General features: G+C 35.3%; 1 protein-coding gene and 1 long non-coding RNA gene across 3 annotated transcripts; one reads left to right on the forward strand and one right to left on the reverse strand.

The window, feature by feature from the left end:
- The first annotated feature begins 4,600 nt into the window (after nt 1–4,600).
- Nucleotides 4,601–10,932, forward strand: LOC116288490 (uncharacterized). The gene is made up of 2 exons (XR_004196189.2): nt 4,601–4,799; nt 10,448–10,932. It is a non-coding gene; the product is annotated as an uncharacterized LOC116288490 (long non-coding RNA).
- LOC116288475 (WD repeat-containing protein 55) lies at nt 9,314–24,762 on the reverse strand. 2 transcript variants are annotated; one of them, XM_089039272.1, is made up of 9 exons: nt 24,710–24,762; nt 23,829–23,944; nt 23,455–23,552; nt 22,625–22,712; nt 22,192–22,264; nt 21,179–21,285; nt 20,631–20,730; nt 20,205–20,374; nt 9,314–10,161 (listed from the first exon to the last, which is right to left on the reverse strand). In XM_089039272.1, the coding sequence occupies exons 1-9, from the start codon at nt 24,728–24,730 to the stop codon at nt 10,131–10,133; spliced, it is 804 nt and encodes a 267-aa protein (XP_088895398.1). In that variant the 5' UTR covers nt 24,731–24,762; the 3' UTR covers nt 9,314–10,130. The 2 variants fall into 2 exon arrangements, with proteins under 2 accessions (XP_088895398.1, XP_031551133.1); XM_031695273.1 differs by lacking the exon at nt 9,314–10,161 and adding an exon at nt 19,557–19,856.
- Between the last annotated feature and the right edge of the window lie 128 nt (nt 24,763–24,890).

Raw genomic sequence — 24,890 nt, forward strand, 5'->3', positions numbered from 1 at the left:
AAGAATACTCAAGAATACGTTTGATAGAAAAGTACAAGTTTCTAGCCAATTAATTTGATATATGACACTATGAAAGTCTAAGGTAATGGTTTTCCATCTTAGTCATCAATATAAAAAGGCCAGGTGATTTGGAATCTAGGCGCGCAACTATTTCCAAGTATTTTCTATTATCTCTCGTCAAAATAGAATATTTTCCATCAATAACGACGAAAAATACTATTCCTAAAAGATATTTGATGAATCCTTCCACGTATGAGCTTTAACAACAGCTGTTTATCTATGGAGCCTAAAGCATCACGGGAATTAGGAAATATTCAGCTAACGAACAAATATTCGCTGATTGGCTACGAATTCGTTCTGGCTGGGAGAAGCGATATCGTCTAGCTATTCCCATCCAGATCAGATAAGTAAAAGTGTTTCTGTTCATTTATTGAGGTTTTCTGAAAATTGGCAGCTGCATTTACCAGAATTTGTCACGCAAAATTAGAGTCCTGATCGCGATCGATATTGCCTTCACAATTGCTCACAATTTTACATGTTTCTACACGGCGTTATGTACTAAAAAAAGACACAACTTTCCAAAACTACTACTGAATAAATAAATAAAATATCAGGCCGAGAATAGAGGGGGAAAAAACCGCGCTCTTGTCCACAAATAATCATGAATGATAACTAAGACCGAGAAACAATTAGTGAAGCGTAAAATTAAGATAAAATGGATGGCAGGATACAGGAAATCGATAGCGGAAAGATAAGATAAATTGGAACAGGGCTATTAAGTCTAAGCTTCAAGTCACTGATATCAATAACAGAAATAAGAAGTAAGATCCTAAAGACTATACATGCATTGAATCGCACATGCTATCTAAATCTTGTATTTCCGTCCTTTTTAACAAAATGCTTTTGAAAATGTGTCATTCAAGATTCTGGCATCTTAGCACCAAACTTAGTATAATCCTTCGCTTGACTCCATAGCGTACTTACAAACTACTCGAGCTGCGCCTACGAGCCCAGTATTAATCTCCCAGTCATTGAACTTTACTTAAAACCCAACAAAAATATGTGGCTTATTGAAGGCAGTAGAGAGTTAAGATTGCAAAGGATTACACATACAGTAACTAGCCACTCATAATCACTATAAATTATTAAACAAATAAGTATTAAAAAAAGATTCCACACTTGAGGCTCAACATGTTGGGAAATAACTAAACCACTTTGACGAGGGAAGCACAATACTAGACTGAGACTAAGCGTGGATATTTAAAAAAAAAACAAATTAAATTTGATTCTCATACTCATTAATGATTCATGAGGAAACCAGCCAATTTATGGGCCTATTTTTGGGTCACATGATGTTGCTTGAAACCTGGTAAAGTCCTGTGAAAGGACTGAATTCAGTCTGTAGTAACTGGAACAAAATTAATTCAATCCTAGGACTGAATTAATTTTGTTCCAGCTACTCCGAGTCGAATAATTAATGAGCATGAGAAGTCATTTCAAAGCCTCCAATATCGGACAGGAAGGGATTTCAAGTCCACGCAATTAGTTCCTCGGACTGGAACTAATTGTTTGGACTTGAATTCCCGTCCAGTCCGATATTGGAGGCTTTGAAATATTACTTGAAATAGACGGGGGCAGCAGTGATAATTCATTATTTACAGCAATATCTAGAAATTTAGAAGATTTAGCTTCGAGGATAAAACAAAAGGAAAAACCAGGAAAAAATATTGAAGTACCGAGTTGAGAAAAGAACAAGTATAGAAAACTCCTAACGCATGATGAGTCATGCATGGGAGTAGAGATTCGGTTGAAATATGCGATGAGCGCTGCTCTCCCTTACCGGTTAGCCAACCTGATTTACTCAACTTGCGGCATGCACGTATAAAAAGGATCGAAGCGGCTTTATGTGTACATATAAAACGTTTATATGAGTTCTAATGGTATATAGGCGGAGCTTTACTAGGCAGTTTTTAAGATAGTTTAAAAGGTTATATCGAGTGTCGTCCTTATATCTGATATCCGCCGATACAAGGGAAACCAACGAAGGTTGATATGAAGTCCTAATGGTTGTGTTACAGTCCCAAAATAACCTGTTTAGAGTTTATTGAGCTCGAGGCACGCAAAGTGAGCTTTTCGAAATTTAGGAGAAAGTGTTTATTGAATTAACCCGGCACGATGAATTGAACTGCGCAAATGGAGCCATACGGTATACACGACTTTCATAGAGAAAATGAGGCCTTTTTATTAGAAACTATTAATGCTATTTGCGAAAGTACTGCATGAAAACTATTTCCAGAAAATTCTGTTAAATTTGACTGAATACCAAAGAAGTTATGAGAAATCGAAAATAGAGTTTTGTACGTATTTATCACTGGATGGAAGCCATTGTGGCCTTGTTTCGATGCATTATCAACACTTCAAATGCCCATATCTTGTCAAGGATTAATTCCTTAAATTAGAAACTCTCACACAATATCTAAATCAACAAGTTTGATGATTAATGAGGGCTTTCACTTCAAAAACTTTAATTTTTAACGTTTATGTTAATTAGCAACAGCTATTTATGAAAGTCGTACAAAAGACGTGCGACAAGTCAGTCAGAGCATCGCTTATCTCTATCACTTATATGGTAACTCACCACCTATTTGTGGACATCCAGTTAACTATACAATATGTTGTCTATATCACTACAGGTTGTCTATATCACTACAGAAAATAGGTATCTGAAATTAGTCATCTCTTGATTGGATTTTAAAGAATGAGTGCGTCCAAGGCCAGGAAGGAAAGCTGGCTGGAAAAGCGTATGGTTGTGAGATAACGATCAAAGCCCAACGTCATTTGACTATGCATTCTAGATTCAGTAGCCTAGTAGTAGGAGTCAACTATGACCTAATACAATATGAATAACATTTTTTCTTAAAGATCTTTATTTACATTTCATCAAGCAAATTTTTATTCGAAAAAAATCCGAGCTCGAGGCGGGATTTGAATTCGTGACCTAATCTGTTTGCTAGTCAGACGCACTAACCAAGAATATAATCTACTCAATGACATTTCCCCCTCTTTTCACCACTTATTTTATTCCTATTTTATTTGATAATGAATAAACGTAACAAATTATAGTAATAATAGTTACCCCAGTTCAGGAACAAACGAAACCATATGTACTGACATGAACCTATGTTTTTTTTGGCTTGTGATACTAAAATTAATCTAACTCCAGGCGCATTCCCAGCCCACGAGTTCCAAATACGATCTAATTTAGATACGGCATTTTCGCACAAAAAATCGCAAATCCAATTGTTTAGCTTGAACGCGATTATCAAACAGTCTTTCCCTAAATGCGACAGTTCGAAACGTCTTTGACGAAGATAGATGATTTCGATTGCGTTTTGATACCTCTAAAGAATAAGTGCTTTAATCAAGACAAATCGACCTGCTTCAGGACATACGTAGTCGTGAAATCATCAAAGTGTCGTTGAGGTGTGGATGTTACAAACGCCCACAAGAATTCGAACTGATTGGATGTCCGCTCGCTAATCGAGGCAACACGTCTTTGACCAGTACGTCACACGCGAGGGTGTGTGATTAAATGTTAAAATTACAACCGACCATGGATTTTCTCTTGAGTCGCCATGCTTTTCACAGTTTTTCTTGGGAAATGAGATGCGGATTTGTTCTTTCCTGCTAATTTACTCTACACTTCGTTACAATTTCATTGCAATAATACTCGCAAATAATAATAATTGTGATCTTTAATACAAATTTTTATATTGAAATATTTTGGATTAAGCTGCTTCGAGTTTCAACTGTCTACTGTGACTAATATAGGATATTTTGCTGATTTAACGATCTTTCTTTTCATCCTGTTTTTATCAATATTATCATTCAATTTATCACAACTCATTAACCTAAAAGTCTGTTCCCTTGAACCAAAAGTAGCGGAAGTTTCATCCCCATTTTGAATGACCTAATTTTATATATCTTTTGTAACACGTGACATCAAAAGCCTTATTTCGCGCCATGAACGGCCGCGTTTTCCCGCCATTAACAATTGAGACTCATTAGTCCTTTTTGACTCTAGCTTTATCTATGGTTATTGAAATTTTTCTGGTTTCAAATATAAGGTTTCAAAAATAACGAGACGGGAGTGGAATTTTGTAATAGAAGAAATTCGACGCGTATTAGTTTCAAGGGGTGAATGAATACAGTCATGGCGCATGCTCAGATCGGTAGCCAATCGACTCCCCGATGGGATAAAATTCACAAAAAAATAAGTGTTTTACTAGATAATGAGTGCTTGCGTTGAACCACAAATCATAAAATAACTGTGTCTCAGACAGAGGAAACCTTTCTTTAGCATGTGCTTTCTTAAACTTAATCTAATGCCCAAAGTTATTTCTTCCGGCATGTTTTCAAAACTGTAAAGAAATAAAGAATCCAAAATTACAAAAGGAAATAATTTAGGAATATCATTACGTTTTTCGATTTTGTAAGAAAAAAATCCATTATATCTTGTCACCTGTGTAAAACCGGCAATAAAACCTCGAAAAATAGCACTAAAATGGGTTGTAAAATTTAATAATGACTTCCTTCTATTTGAGTTAAGCAAATACATGAATCGGGAGCTCAATCAATCTATTAGCGTGCACCTACTTCTAGTATAAAGTATGCTATTGTTTTCCGATGACGTAATTCTAAGCCAATTCACCTTATATAGACCAAGAGTAGAGCGGGAAATCTTCATAAACTAAAACACTGTGGTAAAGTCATCTCGACAAGGGACAAATTCAACAAAGGTAACTCTTCTTAAGCTCTTAAAGCGAAAGTTACAAGACTTATCTTTTAAAAACAAACAGCTATTTGATAATGTAACGAGGTTTAAATTTTTTTTTCCTGCGATGACGCTGACTTTGGTTATTATTGACGACGGCAAATTCAAAATTATTTTGACGAAATCAATTGCTGTTTTGACAACAATGAACGGTAGGTATGCGTAGAAAAAAACTAAAACGTTTATCATCGTGAAGCTTCCCTTAACTACTATGCTTTTATTTTCCCGTTTTTAAAGTAAGTTTTATAGTGTTTTTTTTTTTCTTTTTTTGCGTAATTGTAACTCGAAATTGAACCAAAATGATCGAATCATTTTTCAATACGACCACGCGAAGACGCGGCCTAAAGATCGCCACCAGACGATTGACTCGAGTTATACTGACAAAGACAATTGAAAATGTTGATTTTGAATTGATATAAATTCGTTCCGTAAACTTGAAGTCCTTCTTGATAAACAGCCGTTCTGTCACTAACTATACCATTATCAGTATCATCACGCTCCAAAAACATATATACTTTTCCCTTTTCCCGTTCAAAATTCCCCCAGAAATGTGAAGTGCAAAAAAAACTGACTATTTTTCCAATGGCCTACAAATAAAAGTTGTCATTAGCCGACTCGTCTTTTTCTTAAAAACATTTTTCGCATATTTTTCTGTCGGAATTACGCGTGTCCAGAAATTGGAGCCATCTGACTGGAATCTACGGGAAATTTTGATAGGATGAACATTTCCTGGGAGCGGTTTGCGTCACCCAAATGTCGCTTTTCACAGACAGAGTTTTTTGCGATATATTTGAAATTCTTTGGGCATTTGAAGAGCATATGTAATTGTAAAAACGTGGAGTTCAACTTAGCTGTTAGTACTGTTACTTAGCTATATAGCGCTAATAAACTTCTTACAATTACAAAGAACAACGCCCGGAAAGCGAGTCGATGAGCTTGAATTAGAATCGATATTGATTGAAAAACAGCTTGGTTTTTATTTGAGAAAGGAATTACGCTCAGAGCCAAAACAAACTGATTGGTGTCCAAAAGACAAAAGACGACGATATCGAGATTATCTAAAATGACTTTTTTTCTTTTAAGAGCTTAGCCAAGTTTGCAACTTGTCGGAACTGCGATAGCAAGGAAAAAAGAACATTATGAAAGTTGAATTGTCATCTCCTGTTTTAAACACGATTGAAATAAGTATGTAGAAGTTATATATAGACTGAGTGACCGCCAACGCTGAGCTAGCCTCATATCCAATTTAAGTTCCACGCGCTGAAGTCTCTCTTCCGGGGAGAAACAGAGTATGTAAATTGGATAACTTGACTCTTCACTATGCTCCGTTTAGAACTGCGACGCCTTCGTGTTATATGATTCATAGACTAGGCGCCGAAACGATTCGGATTCCGTCTCGTATAGCTGTAGATTAACCCTGTGGACTTTATTTTGCCGATAAAGCGACGAAACTAACTCTGATTGAAGATCAATAAATGAAAAGCCTGACCAAACAGAAAGCGAGCCCTGAAGGCCAGAGTTAAATTCGTTCTAATACCGACACAAGTAAGGAAAGAGTAAAATGCGACTTTTTTCGCCAGGTGATAGTTATCATAATTCATAGAAAACAAGTCTGCTTGTATGTGTAGGATATAATATATATACGACAAGAAAAAAGTTGCGACAAAGAAACTTAAGTGAGAAAGTTTGATCTTTTTCATTCGGAAATAAATCTGAGCAATAAGAAATAAAAATCGAAGAAAATACAACAAAGAAAAAGAAAAAAAAAAAGACTAGACTAAAAGGACTAAATGAGAAAACAAAGGAATTAATGGGAAAGTTTTTAAGTAAGAAGAAAATCCGGAAAAATAAATAGAAAGAGGAAAACAGCAACAAATAAAGAATTTTATAAATGTAAGAGAAAAAAGAAGAAAAATCTAAATAAGAAATAAAGGGAAAGGGAAAATGGAGTAGACAACAACAATTCTAAGTTTTCTTAAAATAAAAGTTTTATAGAAGAATATAAATGTGTTTCGAGAGAGATAATCCCTAGTGAACTAGACATGCAGATTATTTAAGGAACTAAGTATATAATCTTTAAGGATGAGTGATGCACCGCGCAATTAAAAATTATAGGTATGTTAAAAGTACAAGGATAATAGGAGAATCCAGGTTTAAGATGACTCATCAATTAAAGAAAGTGCACTTAATGAGGCATAGTTTGTGGAATATTTGCCAATCAAAGGTGTAGGGGTAGCTAGCTTGGTGTGTGGAAATAATTTAGCGTCAAATTTAGGGACAGGTCTTTACAATAGTGCGAAATGGCTGGCGTGGAGTTGATTAAAACTGGCTCATGCATATTATATATATTGGAAAGATTATTACAGCAAAACTACGTCTCGTTTTTCTTTTGTTTTTTCTCTCTCTCTCTTCCTTTCGTCCTTCTTTCCTTTCATTATATCTCTCGACTTTTTTCTTTCCTTTCGCTATTTTTTCTTCCTTTCTTTACCTCTATTTTGTATTCCATCTTTCTCGCCTATAATTCTTAATATTTCTGCTAAGCATGCAGTTTAGAAAGCGTATAGACAAAATACAGTAAGGAAAGATATCAGATCAGCTTTGGCTGATCGTATCGTCATTCTTTCATAAAGCACACAAAAAGTGGGGTGGACTATAGCCCAGAAGCTAGCAACAGTAAGATCCATCTTATGATGAGATAATTTTGCAAAGTATCGATAACACCTGTCCTTCCATCTGCAAAGACCATCATAATCATGCCGGCGTTCACCAATCAAAGGGAAAATCCCAAAATCGTTTAAAACAGCCAAAGGAACTGTCAACGAAGCGACAAGCAACAAGACGCTTGGCTTATCCTAAGGGTATAACACAAGCACTAGCGGTTGAAGAACAATCACATTCAATAAAAAAGAAAATCTTCTCGATTTAATCAGGGAGCATTACTTAAGTTATTAATCCCACTTATTGAGTTTACTGATATAAAAAATAAAGCAGCTTAGATGAATCATTTTTTTTACTCGCTTATATAAGTAATTGCTGCGATCGTGACTGAATCAATTGATGAAGAAGTGTTTACTTGATATATTACATAATCCGATCGAAAACTATTTTCCATAAAGTACATTATTAGATAACTCATGCCGGCTCATAAAGACAAGGAGAAGTAGTTTCAGGATGTTTTGAGAAGGATATACGACGTTATTTACTATCTGGCATTTCAAGCATTGAAATGGTTTTCTCATTTCCGAGGTTAAAAAGGATTTTTTCCCATAAAACTCGGCCGTCCCCACTCTCCACCCCTGAAAAAGTGAAATTTTCTTTTTAGTTTTCTCGGAAGATCATGAAGAGGATAAGTAGTTTCAGGATGTTTCGAAAATGGGTATACGACGTTCTTTATTATCTGGCATTGCAAGCATTGAAATGGTTTTCTCATTTTTATAAAACCTGGCCTTCCTTATTCTCCATTCCTGAAAAAATGAAATTCCATTTACTATATCTACCTTTTTACTGAAAATTTCATTAGTTAAGCTTTACATGACTTGTAATTCATTCTATTCAACGTCTTTTATTATATTTATCAAAAATCGAGTTGGCCTTAAAAATATTGAAGAAAAGAAATTTCTTTAATAGAAGGCAAGAAACTTAAAAGTACAATGATACTTGAAATATTAACATGAGAAAATAACGTTCATTTGATAATGATTTTGACATGACCAAGAGTGGAATAGTCGAAAGCTTCAATTTTTCACCAGCTGGCAAAGTTTATATTAATTAGCCTTTTTTAGCCCTTGTTTTTTACTTTTCACTGCCGGGGGACAGAGAGTGCTGAGTTATTATACAATGGTACTAAAGGAGAAATTACCACCTTCTTAATTTAAAAAGCCCAGCTCGAAAGCGTTTTAGATTAATTATCAGTTACGATAAAAATCTGTCATTTGAATAAGCCATTACTCGGCGAAACGGCGGCTCGTTTGCGCTTTGAGTAAATAGTTCGAGACAAACGCCGGGAATTGAAAGAAGAGAAGAGTTTAATCAGTATTTCTGTTTGTTTAGAAACAGCAGTACGGAATTTAAGCGTAAATTAGATAAATACTAAGGATTATTGACAGCCAGAGACGATTGGATGAAGATCCGGCATCGCCGAGCTTCGTTTTAACTAGTCTAAAATATCGAAGTGTTTCGAACAATTTCGCCTTGAAAAATTAAAAAACTGGTACAAACCATGAATGGATTCATTTATATTTTCTAATTAGAAGAAATGATGTAATCATGGATATCAAAACATCGGGAATGATGCTTTTAGCATAATTTCCTCGACTCGTGCCAGAGAAAAATCATTATTCCCTTGAAAATATTCCGGCGATTCCTATAGCAACACAACTTAGAGAAGGAAAAAAGAACTGCACAATTTTACTGTCGGCAAAGCACATTTTTTCTGGCCTAAATATAATAAAATAGTTCGTGTATCGTAAAAGGAAGGATGCAGGAAAAGAGAAAGAATGAAAGAAAAAAGATGAAAAAAGCAGATTTTTTTGGTTTTTCAGATTTGCATTTGAACATATTCTAAGTTAATTCCACTTATTGCTTTAGTTGCTTTCGTCAATCTAAGACGAAAAGTCCTGAACTTGATGTTCACGATCATGCATTGAATACAACTATGCTTCCTTAACAGCTGTTAATTAAACTATACATTTAGAAACCCAACTATTCGGAAATGTTTTAAGGTGCTAACTACAGTTGTTTTCACCTATATAACTTCACTGATCATTCGGGATATCAGCTACGACGGCAAATGAGAAGACAAGCCAATTTGGCAATCAAGTTTTCAGAAGATGGAGTTAAAAAATACGAGAAATTTTCTAGTAATGTTTATCTACCCTATATACGAAAAACGATTGTATTTATCAAATATCATCATTATAAGATATAAATAATTTTATTTACTATGAAAACACGTTATTTCTTTAAAAACGCGCGCTTTCGCGACCTGATCTTAAATCTTTTCAGTTATTTCCTGGTGATATCTTGTTCGGATATTTGTTTTACGACCTCTATAACGATCTTTGTCATCCTTATCCGGATCTTGAATATAAAGCCATAAAAGCCATCTGAATCATAAAGCATTCTAGTTTAAAGTGAAAGATAAGAAATAGCTTCGATTTAATCATGGAAAGTCGAAAGATTTACTCGTAAGTGCACGCTACCGGATGGGTAGATATTATCGTAGACTAGAAAGAGGCTTGTTGATGCTCAAGGGGTCCTCTGGTAGGTATACGGAAAAGAGGTGGATAAAATGTAATTATAGAAATACAAATAGTCGGAGGTAATTCCTGCAATAAATAAGAAGGATAATCAATTTAAAACGGAAATATTTTTGTTTTTCTATATTTTTCCTTTCTATTACTATAGTTCTTCTTCTTCTTTTTTTTTTATTTTTTTATTTTTTTTTATTTTTTTATTTTTTTATATTTTTTTATTTTTTTTTATTTTTTTATTTTTTACTTTCCTTCGCTTTTCGACCTTCCTTTGTCTTTAAAATTCATCATAATCTCGATACTATTTTGAACCTTTGGCTTTCATGATATCGAACTAACTATTTATCATTTTTCTCGACAGATGAATCAACTAATAAATATATTCCTGGTTCTTGGAGTGATAATCTGTAGTGTCGAATCTATGGACAAAGATTGTCTGGATGACTGTTTTGGCGCTTATTCCTCTTGTCAAATGTCAACGTCCTGCTACGACAAAGCATCCTGTGGCGTATGCCTCAAAAAATATAGTGCTTGTACTAAAAACTGCTCGAGAAAAAGAAGCTATGTCCCTGAATCTGTTATCGACTTAAGACGAAGACTACGACTAGGATATTAACTCTAACAGAATGAGAAAATTAGTTTTAAAGAAAGTTAATGAATATTTTAATGGTTATCAAGAAGTCAAGAATCACAGACTCATTCAGAAGAAAAGTCACATGTAATTATGGATAAGACATTTTCTTGGCGAAGTGAAAAAATATATTAGTCAGATATGTATGTAATTAAAACATGTATTTGTAATACTTGTCATGGTACTCATAATTTAATAAAATGAATCTAAAAAGGTTTAAATATTTTAGGATTATTCCAATAGGCTGATAAAACAAGAAATCCCGCCGGGCTCGATGTCGTATGTGAGTAGAGTTGCTTGTTGGTTCTCTCATGTGCTACGAGGGTTTTCCTACCCTGCGAGCAGAGGGTTTCTTTTCTGACCCTCCTTCGAGCTGGCGGTCGGGGAGAAAAATATAAAAATATTTTAAGAAATATAAAAAATATTTTTTCTCCCCGACAGCCAGCTCCAAGAAGGGTCAGAAAAAAAACTCTGCTCGAAGGGTAGGGTTTTCCAGGTTATCTGGTTTTCCTCTGTCCGTTAAAATCAACTCCTAAATTCCAATTTGAATCCAGAAGAAGAAGAGCCACTCTGTGGAACCCATAGTTAATCCCATTATTTATTTATTATTATTTATTTATTATATCTATTGATGTCCAACTCAGTAGCGTGCGGTACGAGTTGAAAATAACCGAGAAGAATTGTCTCTGGAAAAGGGCCAATACAATAAGGGCAAAAAATAAACACGTTTCAACTCAGTATTTATCTTTTTACAGAAAATTTTTCATGAAACTTCAAGTGTTCGGTATAAAAAGGCATCTTTACAAAATAGCCTTTATGACTGAGACTATAGTCTAGTCCCAGACTCCCTTGTGGTCCGCTCCGACAGTAGTCTCCCCCGCAGCCGTTTTTAGTCTCGCTCCAAAACCGGCTGCGAGGGAGACTACTCCGACTGGCTAAGCCTTAGACAAGACTACATTTCTTAAATCAATTCTAGATCCAGGCTCTGTTGTGATTTGGAAAATAGCTGTGTTTTTTTGGAACGGTTTTTTTTGTGTGAGTGGTTTGGATATGTCATTGTCTCGACTCACTCACTCACCAACATGTTAGAAGATCGATATTCAAATGATTCTCACTTGTCTTTACGTCGTCTGATTACGGATTTTGCACGAATAATAATCGAAAGTACATGTATATCTTAGTACAGAGTTCAAATTCAAATTCACTCACACACAAAAAGATAATATTAAAAATTTACCAGTCTGTTCTGATGAGTGAACGAACAACAGAACAGTAGAAACTTACTTCTCATAAGATATTTGTATTCTGCTGTTCGATGTGGGATGATTATCGAGCATTGAGCAATGCGCACAAGTCCTTTGGGCCTTTTTTCGAAGTTTGGGGGTTTTCCCTCGTGATTCGGGAAACTGGAAGAACAATTCTCGGGATTACGGGATCCTACCCACATCACGACCTTGGGCTAACATGTCTTTCTCAAGTGCTTCCTAAAATATGCAGAAAATAGAAATGGAATCGTGTTTTACTCGGAAATTTCTCTTGTGTAGACGTGTTGATTGGAGAGTTTGAATGGGCGACAGAAAATAAATCACGAATGGATCGAGAAAGAACTTGCATTTGCGTTCTTTCTTCTCACCGCAAAGTGACAATAGAGCATGCAGATACCGAAACAATATTGTTAGTTGAGAAGAAGATCCAGTCAGCGAACCTATCTTCCGATTGTCCTTTTTCTCATTCAGTAAACACCGCTTTAAAGTCTTTGTAGTTTGCACACCGACGAGCAATATATGGTGTGGAAGGTAGATCTACGTTACAAAGTCAGCTATTTAAAGCGTTGCTCTTGAGCATCATTCTGTCGAATTTCCTACCAAGTTCAGCTACTATATCTACAAGTGTACTACTCTATTCAAGGTAAGAGTTTTATTAAATGCTACCAAACCTTTCTTAGTATTCTATGCCTATAGCATCAACGAAACGTAAGAAAATAAAACCTAGAGTTTGTCGGGTTCGCTTAGCCCATGGGAATGAAGTTTTTGGGTAGTTTGAATTCGATAGGATCTGTGATTCATTGCTAAATATTAATGAAAAACCTTGACTGCCGGCCAATCACACGAGGAGTTTGATCACCTTGGTCGGCTGATGGCCCAATCAGAAACCTATAAAGCCTAGCTGGCCGTATGTCTTGGCATTGAACTCCAGGCTCTCGGCAATTTGGAAAATATCTATCATCGAAGAGCCCCCAAGAGCCCCACCACTACCACTGTAGTACAATCATTTAAACATGATATACAACCAAGTACTGTGTTCAAGCACTTTGCTGTGCACAATAATGGATGGGTCGTCAAAGGCACTTTCATCCAGGCATTTTGTAACTGTTTTTACCACAGGAAACCCAAGCAATGTACTTGTAGCGTATTACAAAGGAATCTATGGGGAATATCTGTAGTAATGTCCGTAGTAGTAATTTTTGTAGTAATTTTTGTAGTAATTTTTGTAGTATTTTTTCTAAAATCAAATTGATTGAAGGTACACGGACCCACATGCTTGTAAACTCTGGAAAAGAAGGGATTTCTTGTTGATTATGTTTCCAGCCCAGGCATTTCTTTTCTCTTTTCTCTTATTTCCCCAAGCCGCGAAAAACTAACAAGCGAGCGAAAGACGACCGCGTAAACAGGGTCCTTACTATCTGTTATGAACGGGATTTAAAGACCCATTGCCACTTACCGTGATGCACCGCGGTCACAGATGAATTTCGTGGTCCATAAAATTCAAAGATTCATATATTGAATAATAACTTGATATTAAATCCTTTTCCGACATAGCACTAAGGCACAATAATGATTCTTTTACATTCTTTTAAGAGTTTATTCAAAAGGTTAGAATTGTTTTTTCAGTGGTGACACGATTCAAAATGTAAACAAATTGTGATGCATCACGGTAAGTGGCAATGGGTCTTTAACGGAGAGCAGTGCTTGGAAAACGTTTAGTGCAAAATGACGGAACTATTTTGCGAGAAGTTGAATTTCCCATCGAAATCTTCATTTGATCCCAAACTCATAAATCGAATGAAAACATAATCTGGCAACAGGATATGAACCTTCTTTCTGAATTCATAATAATACGGAACTAACTATTTATCATTTTCTTCTACAGATGAATCAAGTAATGACTATATTCCTGGTTCTTGGAGTGATTGTCTACAGCGTCGAATCGTCGTTGACTCCATCTTCAGACATTCCCTGGGAGAAGTGCCGACATGATTGTTTTGCTAAGTATATGTCTTGTCAAATGTCAGACTCCTGCCACAACAAACCATCGTGTCGTCAGTGCCAAGTTACGTATGCAATCTGCGTAAGTACTGGCTGCCCCTGAACCCGTCTACGACTATGATGTTCAAAGGACGCTGCTTACCAATCGAAAACCAATTTTTGTTTGAAATAAATGTGCTAATTATTCTATCGAAAGGGACTGCTCAACTATTTCTAGTATATATTTCTACTTCTGGGATCCCCCATGACTTATCTCAAAACGTTTAGCTCGAAAACGGCTACCATCTGTGATCTTCTCACTCTTCTGTCCCACAAGCTAGTAAACCACTCGAGAAACTAGGGTCTTTACATGTGATCTCCAATGCGGATGTCATCGTTCAAGACAAACGAGTGATCCTAATCGAATTTGCCAGTCCGTGGTCAGTGTATTTCGTTTTGAGCATGCGCGAAAAACTCCTTACACTTTACATACGTCACAGACCGATATTAGCAATACACGACTTGATCAGTTTTGCTAAGTCAAAAATCAAACAAAACTAAATACTTAAAAAGGGGCAAATTCGTCACTTACGGGGCACAAACTTACAAAAACATTAGCAAATATTTTTCAGCTCGAAATTCAAATAAAATGACTGTTAATGTAAAGAATCTAGAAACCGAAGCTCGAAATCTCGAAAACTGAACAACAAAATTCGCATGAGGTCTCGTTTCGATCTTACCGGGGCAAAATTAATGATAAGCCGATCTGCGGGTATAAGGTCTCGTTTCGATCTTACTTAGTGGGGCGGCAAACTAATGAGAGCTGGTCAACCCACTCACTCCGCCATCCCGCGCCCGCCCTCATGATTTGGTCCGTATGCCGGCGGACAAAACCGCAACATAACGTCGATGTTTCAGCACACCAAATAAGGAATTACTGGATGTTTTTCAACACGACAAACGAGCGGAAATGAAGTTTTTATCGTTCGTCGTCGCAGCTAGCCTGCGTTCAGCCGGTTTAATTAACGTCACAGCTGGCGATCAGTTGTAGATATTCTTGGATCAGCCACACCCACGCAGATTAAAAAATACAACAACGAATAAATAAGATTAAAAGCTCTGTGAGGTATTTGGAAGGAAAGCTCAATTGGGGTCCTTGCTATTACAAGCTGTAATTATCACAATCAAGACTTTCCCCGAGCTATACAAAAGCAATCACGACTCGCTACAATCTCAGTCTAAATCCTTTGGCACAAACTGACTAGAAACATGAATAGACTAAAATAATCTTTTCTCTCAGCTTCAAGTTTATTATTTTTATGACATAATAAGAAAATTATTCGTGTTAAAACAACAACAAAACTTTCAGGAAAACCTCAATCAAACAAACTAATTTTTTTATAGTTTTTATCAACTTTCGTAAATCAAAAAATTACAATAAAAAAGATGGATGTTCTCGGACTGTTAAGTAATACCCTCGCTAGAAATCAAGTTTTAATTCCAATAATCCGCGAAAAACTGAACAAATACAATAAGGGATAAGCTCAAATTAAGGATGTTTATCTATAATCATTAGATATAATGCGCAATCCCCATCTCGTTAGCTTTGATTAGATAAAAAGTTTTATTATATTAAATACTTATTAAGAACAAATGACAAAAATCCACATTAAATGGAGTTCAATTACCTGTAATTACTGAACAGTTAATGGAAGAGGAATGATATTAACGAGTATTTAATCCTCGATTCCTGGACTTGCTGAATTACATATGGTTAAGGAAGTTGCAAGCTTTTGATGACATTCGTCAATGACCTACAATATCAAGCACATCGAAAAGCGGATCTGATGTCATATTCAGTGTGTGTTATATTACAGAAGTATCTAAAATATTGAAAACATATTACAGTAACCTTCAGGCACACAGACAAACAAACGCATAAAGATCACTCATTTGATATTTTTTAGTGTTTTAAAATTTACAAAAATTGAATTTAGAACGATGGTCAAAAACTTCAACACTGATCGGAAATCGCTGTCAGAGTTGAAGTTTTTGATCATTTTTCTGACTTTGTATTTTTGTAATTTTTAAAAGTTTTCCTACGCCTTTCCTTAAACTAAAACAACCAAGTCTCTACTTTTATGGAGAACAATAACTAAGTACTGCAGAGGAGAACGGTGCCGGAGTGACAGGGCATGCATTGGTCGACAACCTTGGCTATTCCGACTTGCACAGGACCCAGAAGATATTTTTGAAACAAACAAGAAAAATGAGTTTTTATTTTTAAAAAATACACTCACTAAATATAAATCCTTGCTGTTTAGAACCTGTTAGAACACAAATATGTTTGGCGTTTCTACGGTTTCACGTCACGCCATCTGCGTCACTTCCATACGTGAGTAATTATGTTAACACCTAACTATGTGCGGAATGCGTGACGCAAGGTATAAATTGACTAGCTAATGCAGTAATAACAATCAAATCATTAGATGATTTAGACCAATTGAAATCCAAACAAAAGATGTTTTTTTCAGTAACAACCCTAAACAAAACCCAAACAAAGATCACTACGGAAAATAAAGATATAAAAAACAAAACAACAGGCTATTATTAAGAAGTTTTAGCTGTGAAAAGACGTTGGACAATACGTAGGAAAAGTATACGTCTTGCACTTAGCAAGCACATAACCTCCTACTCTACCTTGGCTTTTGTTTTCTTCCGTTTGTAGGCATCTTAGTATTGCACTACGCATAATGACAGTGAGGTGTGTTCATTTTTTTTAACCAATCAGAGCGCATACGAGCCAGTGCTTAGGAATGAACTAGTATTATTTAGATCCGTCCCTCGGGATTCGGCATACCATATATATAAAGTGGTTGTATGCTGCTGTTAGGTCAAAAGACGTTGTAAACCATCAGTAGCAGACTACATCACGCTCAAAACTCTAACGAGTGCAGCTCAAAACAGTTCAACGAAAAGGCTTTCAAGAACACGAAAAAAGACAGAAGCCAAGGTAATTACAAATGTACGTCGTAGAAGTTTGAAAAAAATTCTTATTCATAAACAAGATTTTAATTTGTTCAAAATTCAATATTATTTAATCATTTCTTATCAACTTTTAACTTTTCTATATAATTTTTTCACAAAAACCGAATTTTCTTAATCATTTTTTATCAACTTAACTAGCCTTTGGGAACCACTAAGGATTATTCATCAAATTTTTACCACCAAATATTTTGTAATTTAGAGCTCTAGGTTCCTAGACTTTCCACAACTTCTAATATTCTTATGATCTTGAAAATCACATAGCGTTACCATAGATATATTTTTCTGTACACATCAACCAGGCTGCATGTAAGTCTAATTTTCTTTTCTATTTAACAAAGCTTTGTTAGAGACGACTCAGAGGAGAATTTAAAAAAATTCAAAGTACGAGAAAGGAATAAAAGCGGGATTTTTTTCCCAGTCAAAACACAGTAACAAAAATTCTGGCAACGGTTTCTGAAAAATGGTCAACTAGTTCAAGGATGTAAAAATTTTAGTCTTAGGATACTGAGGGTAAAATTTTAAACTATGGAGTCTTTCAAACTGTTTTAGTTATTTTCTTAGGTTACATGTGAGGGGCCTCCAAAATTTTGAGTAAGCAAAAAAAAAATTGTCCTCCCCTTTTCAAAAGTAAGAGGATAAGTTGAAACACTACTTTATTTCATAAGTTTAATGTTATCTGTTGTTTTTTTCAGATGAACAGAAGTAATTTTTTCGTCTTACTGGTAATTGCTCTAACAATTGCATGCTTGGCAAAAGCCCAACAAACAAACAAAGTGAAATGTCAAATGGATTGCTTTGGCGAACATGAGTCTTGCATCAATTCAGACACGTGTAACAGCAGAATAGGATGCAGAATATGTAGAGTGGAATACATATATTGCAGCAAAAAATGCAGAAAATTAAACAAAGTCAAAAACTTTCATATAACTTTGAACCTGGCATCATCATAGAAAATTATTGATAAGTAATAAGGAACACTAGCTACTCCGGATACATTTAGGGGACAGATCATTAATGCCGGCATTCATGAAGTTACTGACCACGACATTATCGAACAAAGATGATGAAATACCTCTACCGACCGCAAAAGGATTGACCGAAGTTAAAACGGAGACAGATTTCAAGAATACACTTCCTATAGCCCGACAAAGTACAATTCAAACTTACAAAAATGTAATCACAACCTGTCTAACTGCAAAAAGGTTTTTATCTATCGCTGAACACGTGGACAACAAAAAGCTATTCAAGTGACAATGAAATAATTCCTTAAATTCTTAAGGCATTACAAGTGGCTTTTCCCTTGCCTAACACATAATCCCTCATCTTTGTCTACTTTTTTTCCATTTCTTCGTTTAAAAAAGCTAAGTTATTAAACTGTAACGCGACTGAGAAGAATAAGAAAGCGGTTGGTGTTACAATCAATTTCCAATAATTGAATTGAATATTGTTGTCGGCGTTTTTGGAGCTTAAAAATCGTTAGGAATGCTTTTGAAAAACTCCGCAAAAATTCAAGTTATGTTAAAAGAATACTTCCAAATTAACGTAATTTTATCTATTTATAATACTTCATTCACAAGTTTTTACGAAAAGAATATATTTTAAAAGAAATGACTTATTTAGTTGAAAAGTATTTCAAAGTGAAAATCAGTTAGCGTTTTTTCTGTGAAGTTTCAAGATATATTTATTATTATAAAAAATATATATATTTAGCTGAATTGAAGCATATATGCGAGAAATTGTAATGATAGATTAGCTTGCTTATTATAAAAAGAATTAATATAAATGTCTATTTATTGAAATCTATTAAATAAAAATTGAGTGGTATTACAAGTTTTGTATGAATAAAAACGTTGAATACTATGTGACTCTATTCTTTGATGACTTATTCCACAATCTTGGAAGACTTGTATACGATGTGGTGCAGACACAGGCTAGTGAAGGAAAGTGAACTAAAAAGAACTTATCTTGGAGACTCCGTGTTGCATCGATTAGGAAAAAGCGGAACAATCATACATTTGCAAGATATAACAGTTTATAAATAAACGTTACTACGGATCTCACCGAACTGTGGCGCGCGACACTTCAAAAATTTGTCTCGCTACCACACCCTAATTCGTCTACATGTATTACAGTGTCGACATTTTTGCCCAAACAAGGTTAAAATGTGTTAATTGTTGAAAGTGTGGAAGGAAAAGAGTTAAGATAATGGGCCATAGACAGACAGAGAAGTCTGTGAATTTGTGTCAAAAATCTCCATCATTTCAACAATCCATGTCTTGTGTATCAAAAACACCTTGTCTATCAACGTGGCTTACAGTAACACCCACGTCTAACCATGAAATATCAGTAGACCAAGTCTAGACTGTGCACCTAGTGTATCACACACACAGCTAAACAATGGCGCTCATATTTTAGAATAAGGGTTTATATAACAAATAATTCAATCCATTTTGAAAGAATGTTCTCTGGCACCACAGGTAGCCCAGCACATGAATGTGTTAGCACACAGGGAGACCATACATGAATAATTAGACAAGTAACCAACATCACAAGAAAAGTTTATATTTGAAGAAGATAGAATTCTATTTGTTTTTATGTACAAGATTTACAAATCTGCAAAGAAGTTATCACTAGTAGCTCCACAAACGTTTTCTGCTTCCTTTTTCTTAGAACCAGGAGCTAGAGAAGTGGTTTTAAGATGCTCTATGTTCCAGAATTTGACTGATTGGTCATGTGAACAGCTAGCGATAAGATTCCCGTCACGGGATAACCTTATTCTCTCAATAGGAAAATCGGCATGTTCCCCCACTGGGCCAAGAAGGCGATTAGGTAAAATATGAACAGCTCTGAAATAGAAAAGATTGCTTAATTTCACCGGCTGACAAACAAGATGTGAGTTTATTTTCCAATGGGTGACTTGTTGCTATGGCAACACCGCAAGTTTCGGAGACACTTTTAAGCAGGATCGACGAAGAAGCTGAAAATTTTTATGTCTTACTCATTACCTTTTTAAGTGTTGCCTTTTAAGGTGTTTTTAGTTTTTATACATTTTAAAACAAGGGAAACTTTTTGTTACACCCTTGTTAGTAATTCTATTATTTTATTAAACATTTCACTTCAAAAATTGCATAAATATTTTTTAAAATACATTGCATATATGAAATATGAACAAATAATGATCAATTTTTCCATACCTTATGATTCCATCTATGGATCCTGTAACCACGACATTGTCACTAATGGCAACACATGCATCTACTGATTGTGGATGTCCTGGGAATCGATCGCTGAAGTCTCCCCATTCTCCCCAGCTAAAAATATTCAAAGCTCCTTCACCTGTTCCACACACCACTTTACGCCCACCCTTTGAATAAATAAATAAATAAATAGTTAATAGAGTGGATTAATGAATAAATGGACAAATGAATGAATGAAAGAAAGGTTAAATGGATGAAAAAAAGGTAGAGTGTATGGAAGATGAAAGATGAAGGGAAGGAAGAAAGATTAAGAAAGTGAAAGAAAGGAAAGGTTAATGAAATGAGAAAAAGTGGAAGGAAGGGAGGCCAATGGAACAAAAGCCAATGAAATGAAAGGGAAAAAAGGAGAAGAAACCACACTACCTTCACAATGGCAACAGATAAAAGTTCTGTTTCAACATTGTCAGATTTGTTTTCAAGCTTCTGCCGTCGCACATTAAAAACTGACAGAGATCCATCACCACTAAAAGTGAAAAGTGACAGGGTTATCACTTAATCAAGCTTAGAATTGAATGATAATGCTGGTTGAATTGCTAAACTATTGTACTCATCCAAATGGTTATTAAAGTCAAACCAGCTCATTCTTTCCTATCAAGGTACAGAGATTAATTTCATTAGTGGAAGTTTGATTTACATCTTGCTTTGAAGCTTGCATTAATGAAAGGAATGTTGCAAATTCCTTCAATCCCAGCCTTTGCCTCAAAACATCAAAATGTCCATTTGTGAAAGGATTGTTGAAATAATTTCAGCTTTGCACAAATCTGTGAAGGACTAAATAAACTTTAAATCTGAGCCCATAATTCAAATTTGCAAAGTTCATTTCATTAATGCAAGCTTCAAAGTAGGATGGAAAGCAAACTTTGGACCTTGATAGTCCTGAATCTTTGGACCTTGATAGTCTTGATAAATACCTAGTAGCCAAGAGAATTTTCCTTTCACTATCACATTCCATATCCGAAATAAAATCCTCGTTTTCTTTTATTTCCATGCTACACTGAGCTGTCCGCCTGTCCCATAACTAAGATTTAATAAAAGAAAGATGGCATATCAGCTAAAACTTCTGTACCAGCACCTAGCATAAAATGCAACTCGACCATCAGACATGCAACAGGCATGCAATGCTGGATTGCCGATGAAGTAACAGTGAAATGTGGGGTGGCTGACAGTCATTGCCCAAGTATACCCTGTTGCTAACTGTCAGCTGTGCAATGGCTGGGTGACAGTGCATTGTCTATTGGAATTGTGGTGAGATGTAGTACAGCCGACAGTCTGTATACAGCACTCCGGGAGACTTACAGTGTAATTGTTGACCAAGTATTGTCAGTTGCAATTGCTGGGTGACTGTGGGTTGTCAATTGAGTGAGGAGGGATATGTGGCACAGCTGACATTATACAGGGATTTTGTTTTGCATTTTACCTTCAACTGGTATGGACCTTATGAATATGGACCTTATGAATGTGCACCTTATGAATATGGACCTTATGAATATGCATCTTATGTATATGGACCTTATAAATATGGACCTTATGAATATGGACCTTATGAATGTGCACCTTATGAATGTGCACCTTATGAATATGGACCTTATGAATATGCATCTTATGAATGTGGACATTATGAATGTGGACCTTATGAATATGGACCTTATGAATATGGACCTTATGAATATGGACCTTATGAATATGCATCTTATGAATGTGGACCTTATGAATGTGGACCTTATGAATGTGCACCTTATGAATATGGACCTTATGAATATGGACCTTACAAATATGGACCTTATGAATATGGACCTAATGAATATGGACCTTATGAATATGGACCTAATGTCAGAATATGGACCTTATGAATATGGACCTCATGAATATGACCTCATGATAATTCTTTAGGCAATCAAAAAGGATTAAAAACTACAACTTTTACCTTTACACACCCATCATCATCTCCAGTAGCTATCAGCTGATCTGTTATCAGTTTTAAACAATTGATTGGTGAGCTGAAGAAAGAAGGAATGATAAAGAATGAAGTGTCTTGATAACTTTTAAAAATCTAAGGTTGCATGGGAATCTTAGTTGGTATTGTTTCGTTATTATTGATTATAATAATTAATATTGGTAATAATAAATTATTAGCATCATTACCCAGATGGTTATAAATACAGAATTGCACATGCTGATTGGTTGAGAACTTGGGACTATTTCTCCATAATCACCTCGCCTTGCGTCATGAAATCACTACTCTATAATTATTTTTGTAAACTAATTAATCAATCATTTTCTTTTCATCCAGTTAAGAAAAATTTATTAAAAAATCAAACTTTCCTGGCATCCATATTTTTATACATCAAAAAACTTACTCATGTGCCTTCCGTCTTGTGTGGGCAACAGCTCCTGTGTTCAAATCAACAGCCTGTAAAGACTTATCCTTTGAAGCTGTGAATAGATCTGTTAAAAGTAAATTTAAAAAAAGATATTGGAGCAGTTTGATTTGTGAACATGTAGCATTTAAAATTATAATTTAAATTAATCAAATCTAATGCATTTACCACTCTTGGGTGTACAGCGAACCCCTAACAAGTTTTGCATCCCAATTTTATTGATAAGGCAGTTGATAAATCAAATTAGAATTTAGGAGTTGATTTTTACAGAGGGAGGAAAACTGGAGAACCCAGAGCGGAAAACCCTCGAAGCACAGAAGAGAACCAACAAACAACTTTACTCACATGCAGCACTGAACCGGCAGGACTTGAACCTGGGTCACATTGATGAGAGGAGATGCATAAGCAGTGCACGTTGCTCGTGCCTCTCATTATTAAAATATTATCTTGTGGGACAAAAAAAACCCTCTGTAATGGACCCTTTTTTGTCCCAGAAAATGGATACTGGTAATATTTTAAACTTTTATAGTCTTATTATAATTCTAAATGTTGCATGTCAAAATCTGATTCCCAGATGTGGCAATAATTGTATTGTATTGTATATATCGTATTATAATAATATATTGGAATACTATCCATTTTCTGGGACAAAAAAAGCGTCAAAAGTACCGCGGGCAGCAATTATGAGAGTGAGACAATTTTGGACAAAATAATATTGTTTGTTCACCGTCATCATACATGTACATGTACTGTATCTCAAAAACAAAGTCTTGAGTGTGGATCAACTTTAGGGAAAGAAGGTTACTTACAGGTGCCATCAGAAGAAAAGGCAACAGCTCTACAAGCCTTCTTATGATGATTCAGCTCCATCAACTTTTTATTCTGCTCCGATGTTGAGTAGGAATGTCTGCAATACAAACACACACAGTATTAAGGTTTATGTCATCTGCCCACACATGGGATAATGGATTATAAAACAACAAAACAAATTGCAAAAAAGTGGAAAAGTAAATGGGAAAAAATAGATAAGTTATCTATAGTCCTAAAGTTGGTCCTAGTGGGGAAAAAACTGTGCCCACGGCCTTGAAGACAGTCATTCCCCTAACAGCCTTGGGACAGTTTTTCCCTATCTGGACCTCCTGGCCAATAAATAACATATTTTACTCTACTTTATATTTCTTACATTGTTACAGTTCCTTCTATCTCTCCTACGGCAATGACATCCCTTTGTGGATGAAATGCAACATCAAAAACTTGGCTTGGAAGTTTTATTTCTGCTGGTATTAATGAATCTTCATCCTGTTATATTCAAACGGCAATCAATCATAAGATAACAACTTAAAGCAAATTTAAGGGTTGTAGTTAATATGACTGGTGAAGATGGACCTAATAGGTGCTTAGCAATTCTCGGCATGCAAGTGACGTCACACAGAATATTCAAATTAGGAGTCCACCAGATTGGTTGACGTCATGCATTTTAGTCACATGGCTGCATGCCAAGAATACAAGTGCAAATTTTGGTCAACCATTATCTGCGCTTACTGGCCATTATTTTCAGCTCTGGAAACTACACAAAAATTTAAGATAAACAATTAATAGATAATGTAAATTCAGTGATTTACAATTTATGTAATGTTATTAATATTCATACATAAAAGTCCAATGCACCATCCCTCTCATTCAACCACCTGGAAGAGAGCATATATGGTACTGTACGTGTTCTGATAGTTTTTCATAAATGCTCACCTACATTTATTTGGAGAATAGTTATAATCCATTGTAAGATTTTTTTAAATGAATTAAAAGAATAATCTCATTCAAGACCTGTTTCAATTTAGTGATTTAGAAACACGTAGTAACATTTGACCCGAACAAAGTGCATCATGTAAAGTTGATATTTTCTGGAAAAACGTTTTACGACAGCTCTGAAAAAAATTGCGTATCGCAAAAATTTTAACGCAGATAAACATCCCAGTGAATCTCCCCAAAGGCTATTTTCACGTAATTGGTGGGCAAAAAAAAAATTCAGGCACAAAATGAAAGGACAAAATTGGCGAACTTTACCTCCAAATTGACTGCGGCCATGTTGTTGATCTACTGTGAGACAGCAGAACGCTGGACGTTATACTGCAGGCGCTTGGCGCCTTTTTTATGATATTCTTTTTCTTCTTTTTCTTCCAGTTATTTCTTTTCATTTTTCCTCATAATTATCCTTATACCAGTGAACTATTATAAAAAAACTTAG

Source organism: Actinia tenebrosa, unplaced genomic scaffold, assembly GCF_029948245.1.
Source record: "Actinia tenebrosa isolate PJP-AT-01 unplaced genomic scaffold, QUT_ActTen_1.0 PGA_scaffold6__47_contigs__length_16458017, whole genome shotgun sequence".
Classification (NCBI taxonomy): domain Eukaryota; kingdom Metazoa; phylum Cnidaria; class Anthozoa; order Actiniaria; family Actiniidae; genus Actinia; species Actinia tenebrosa.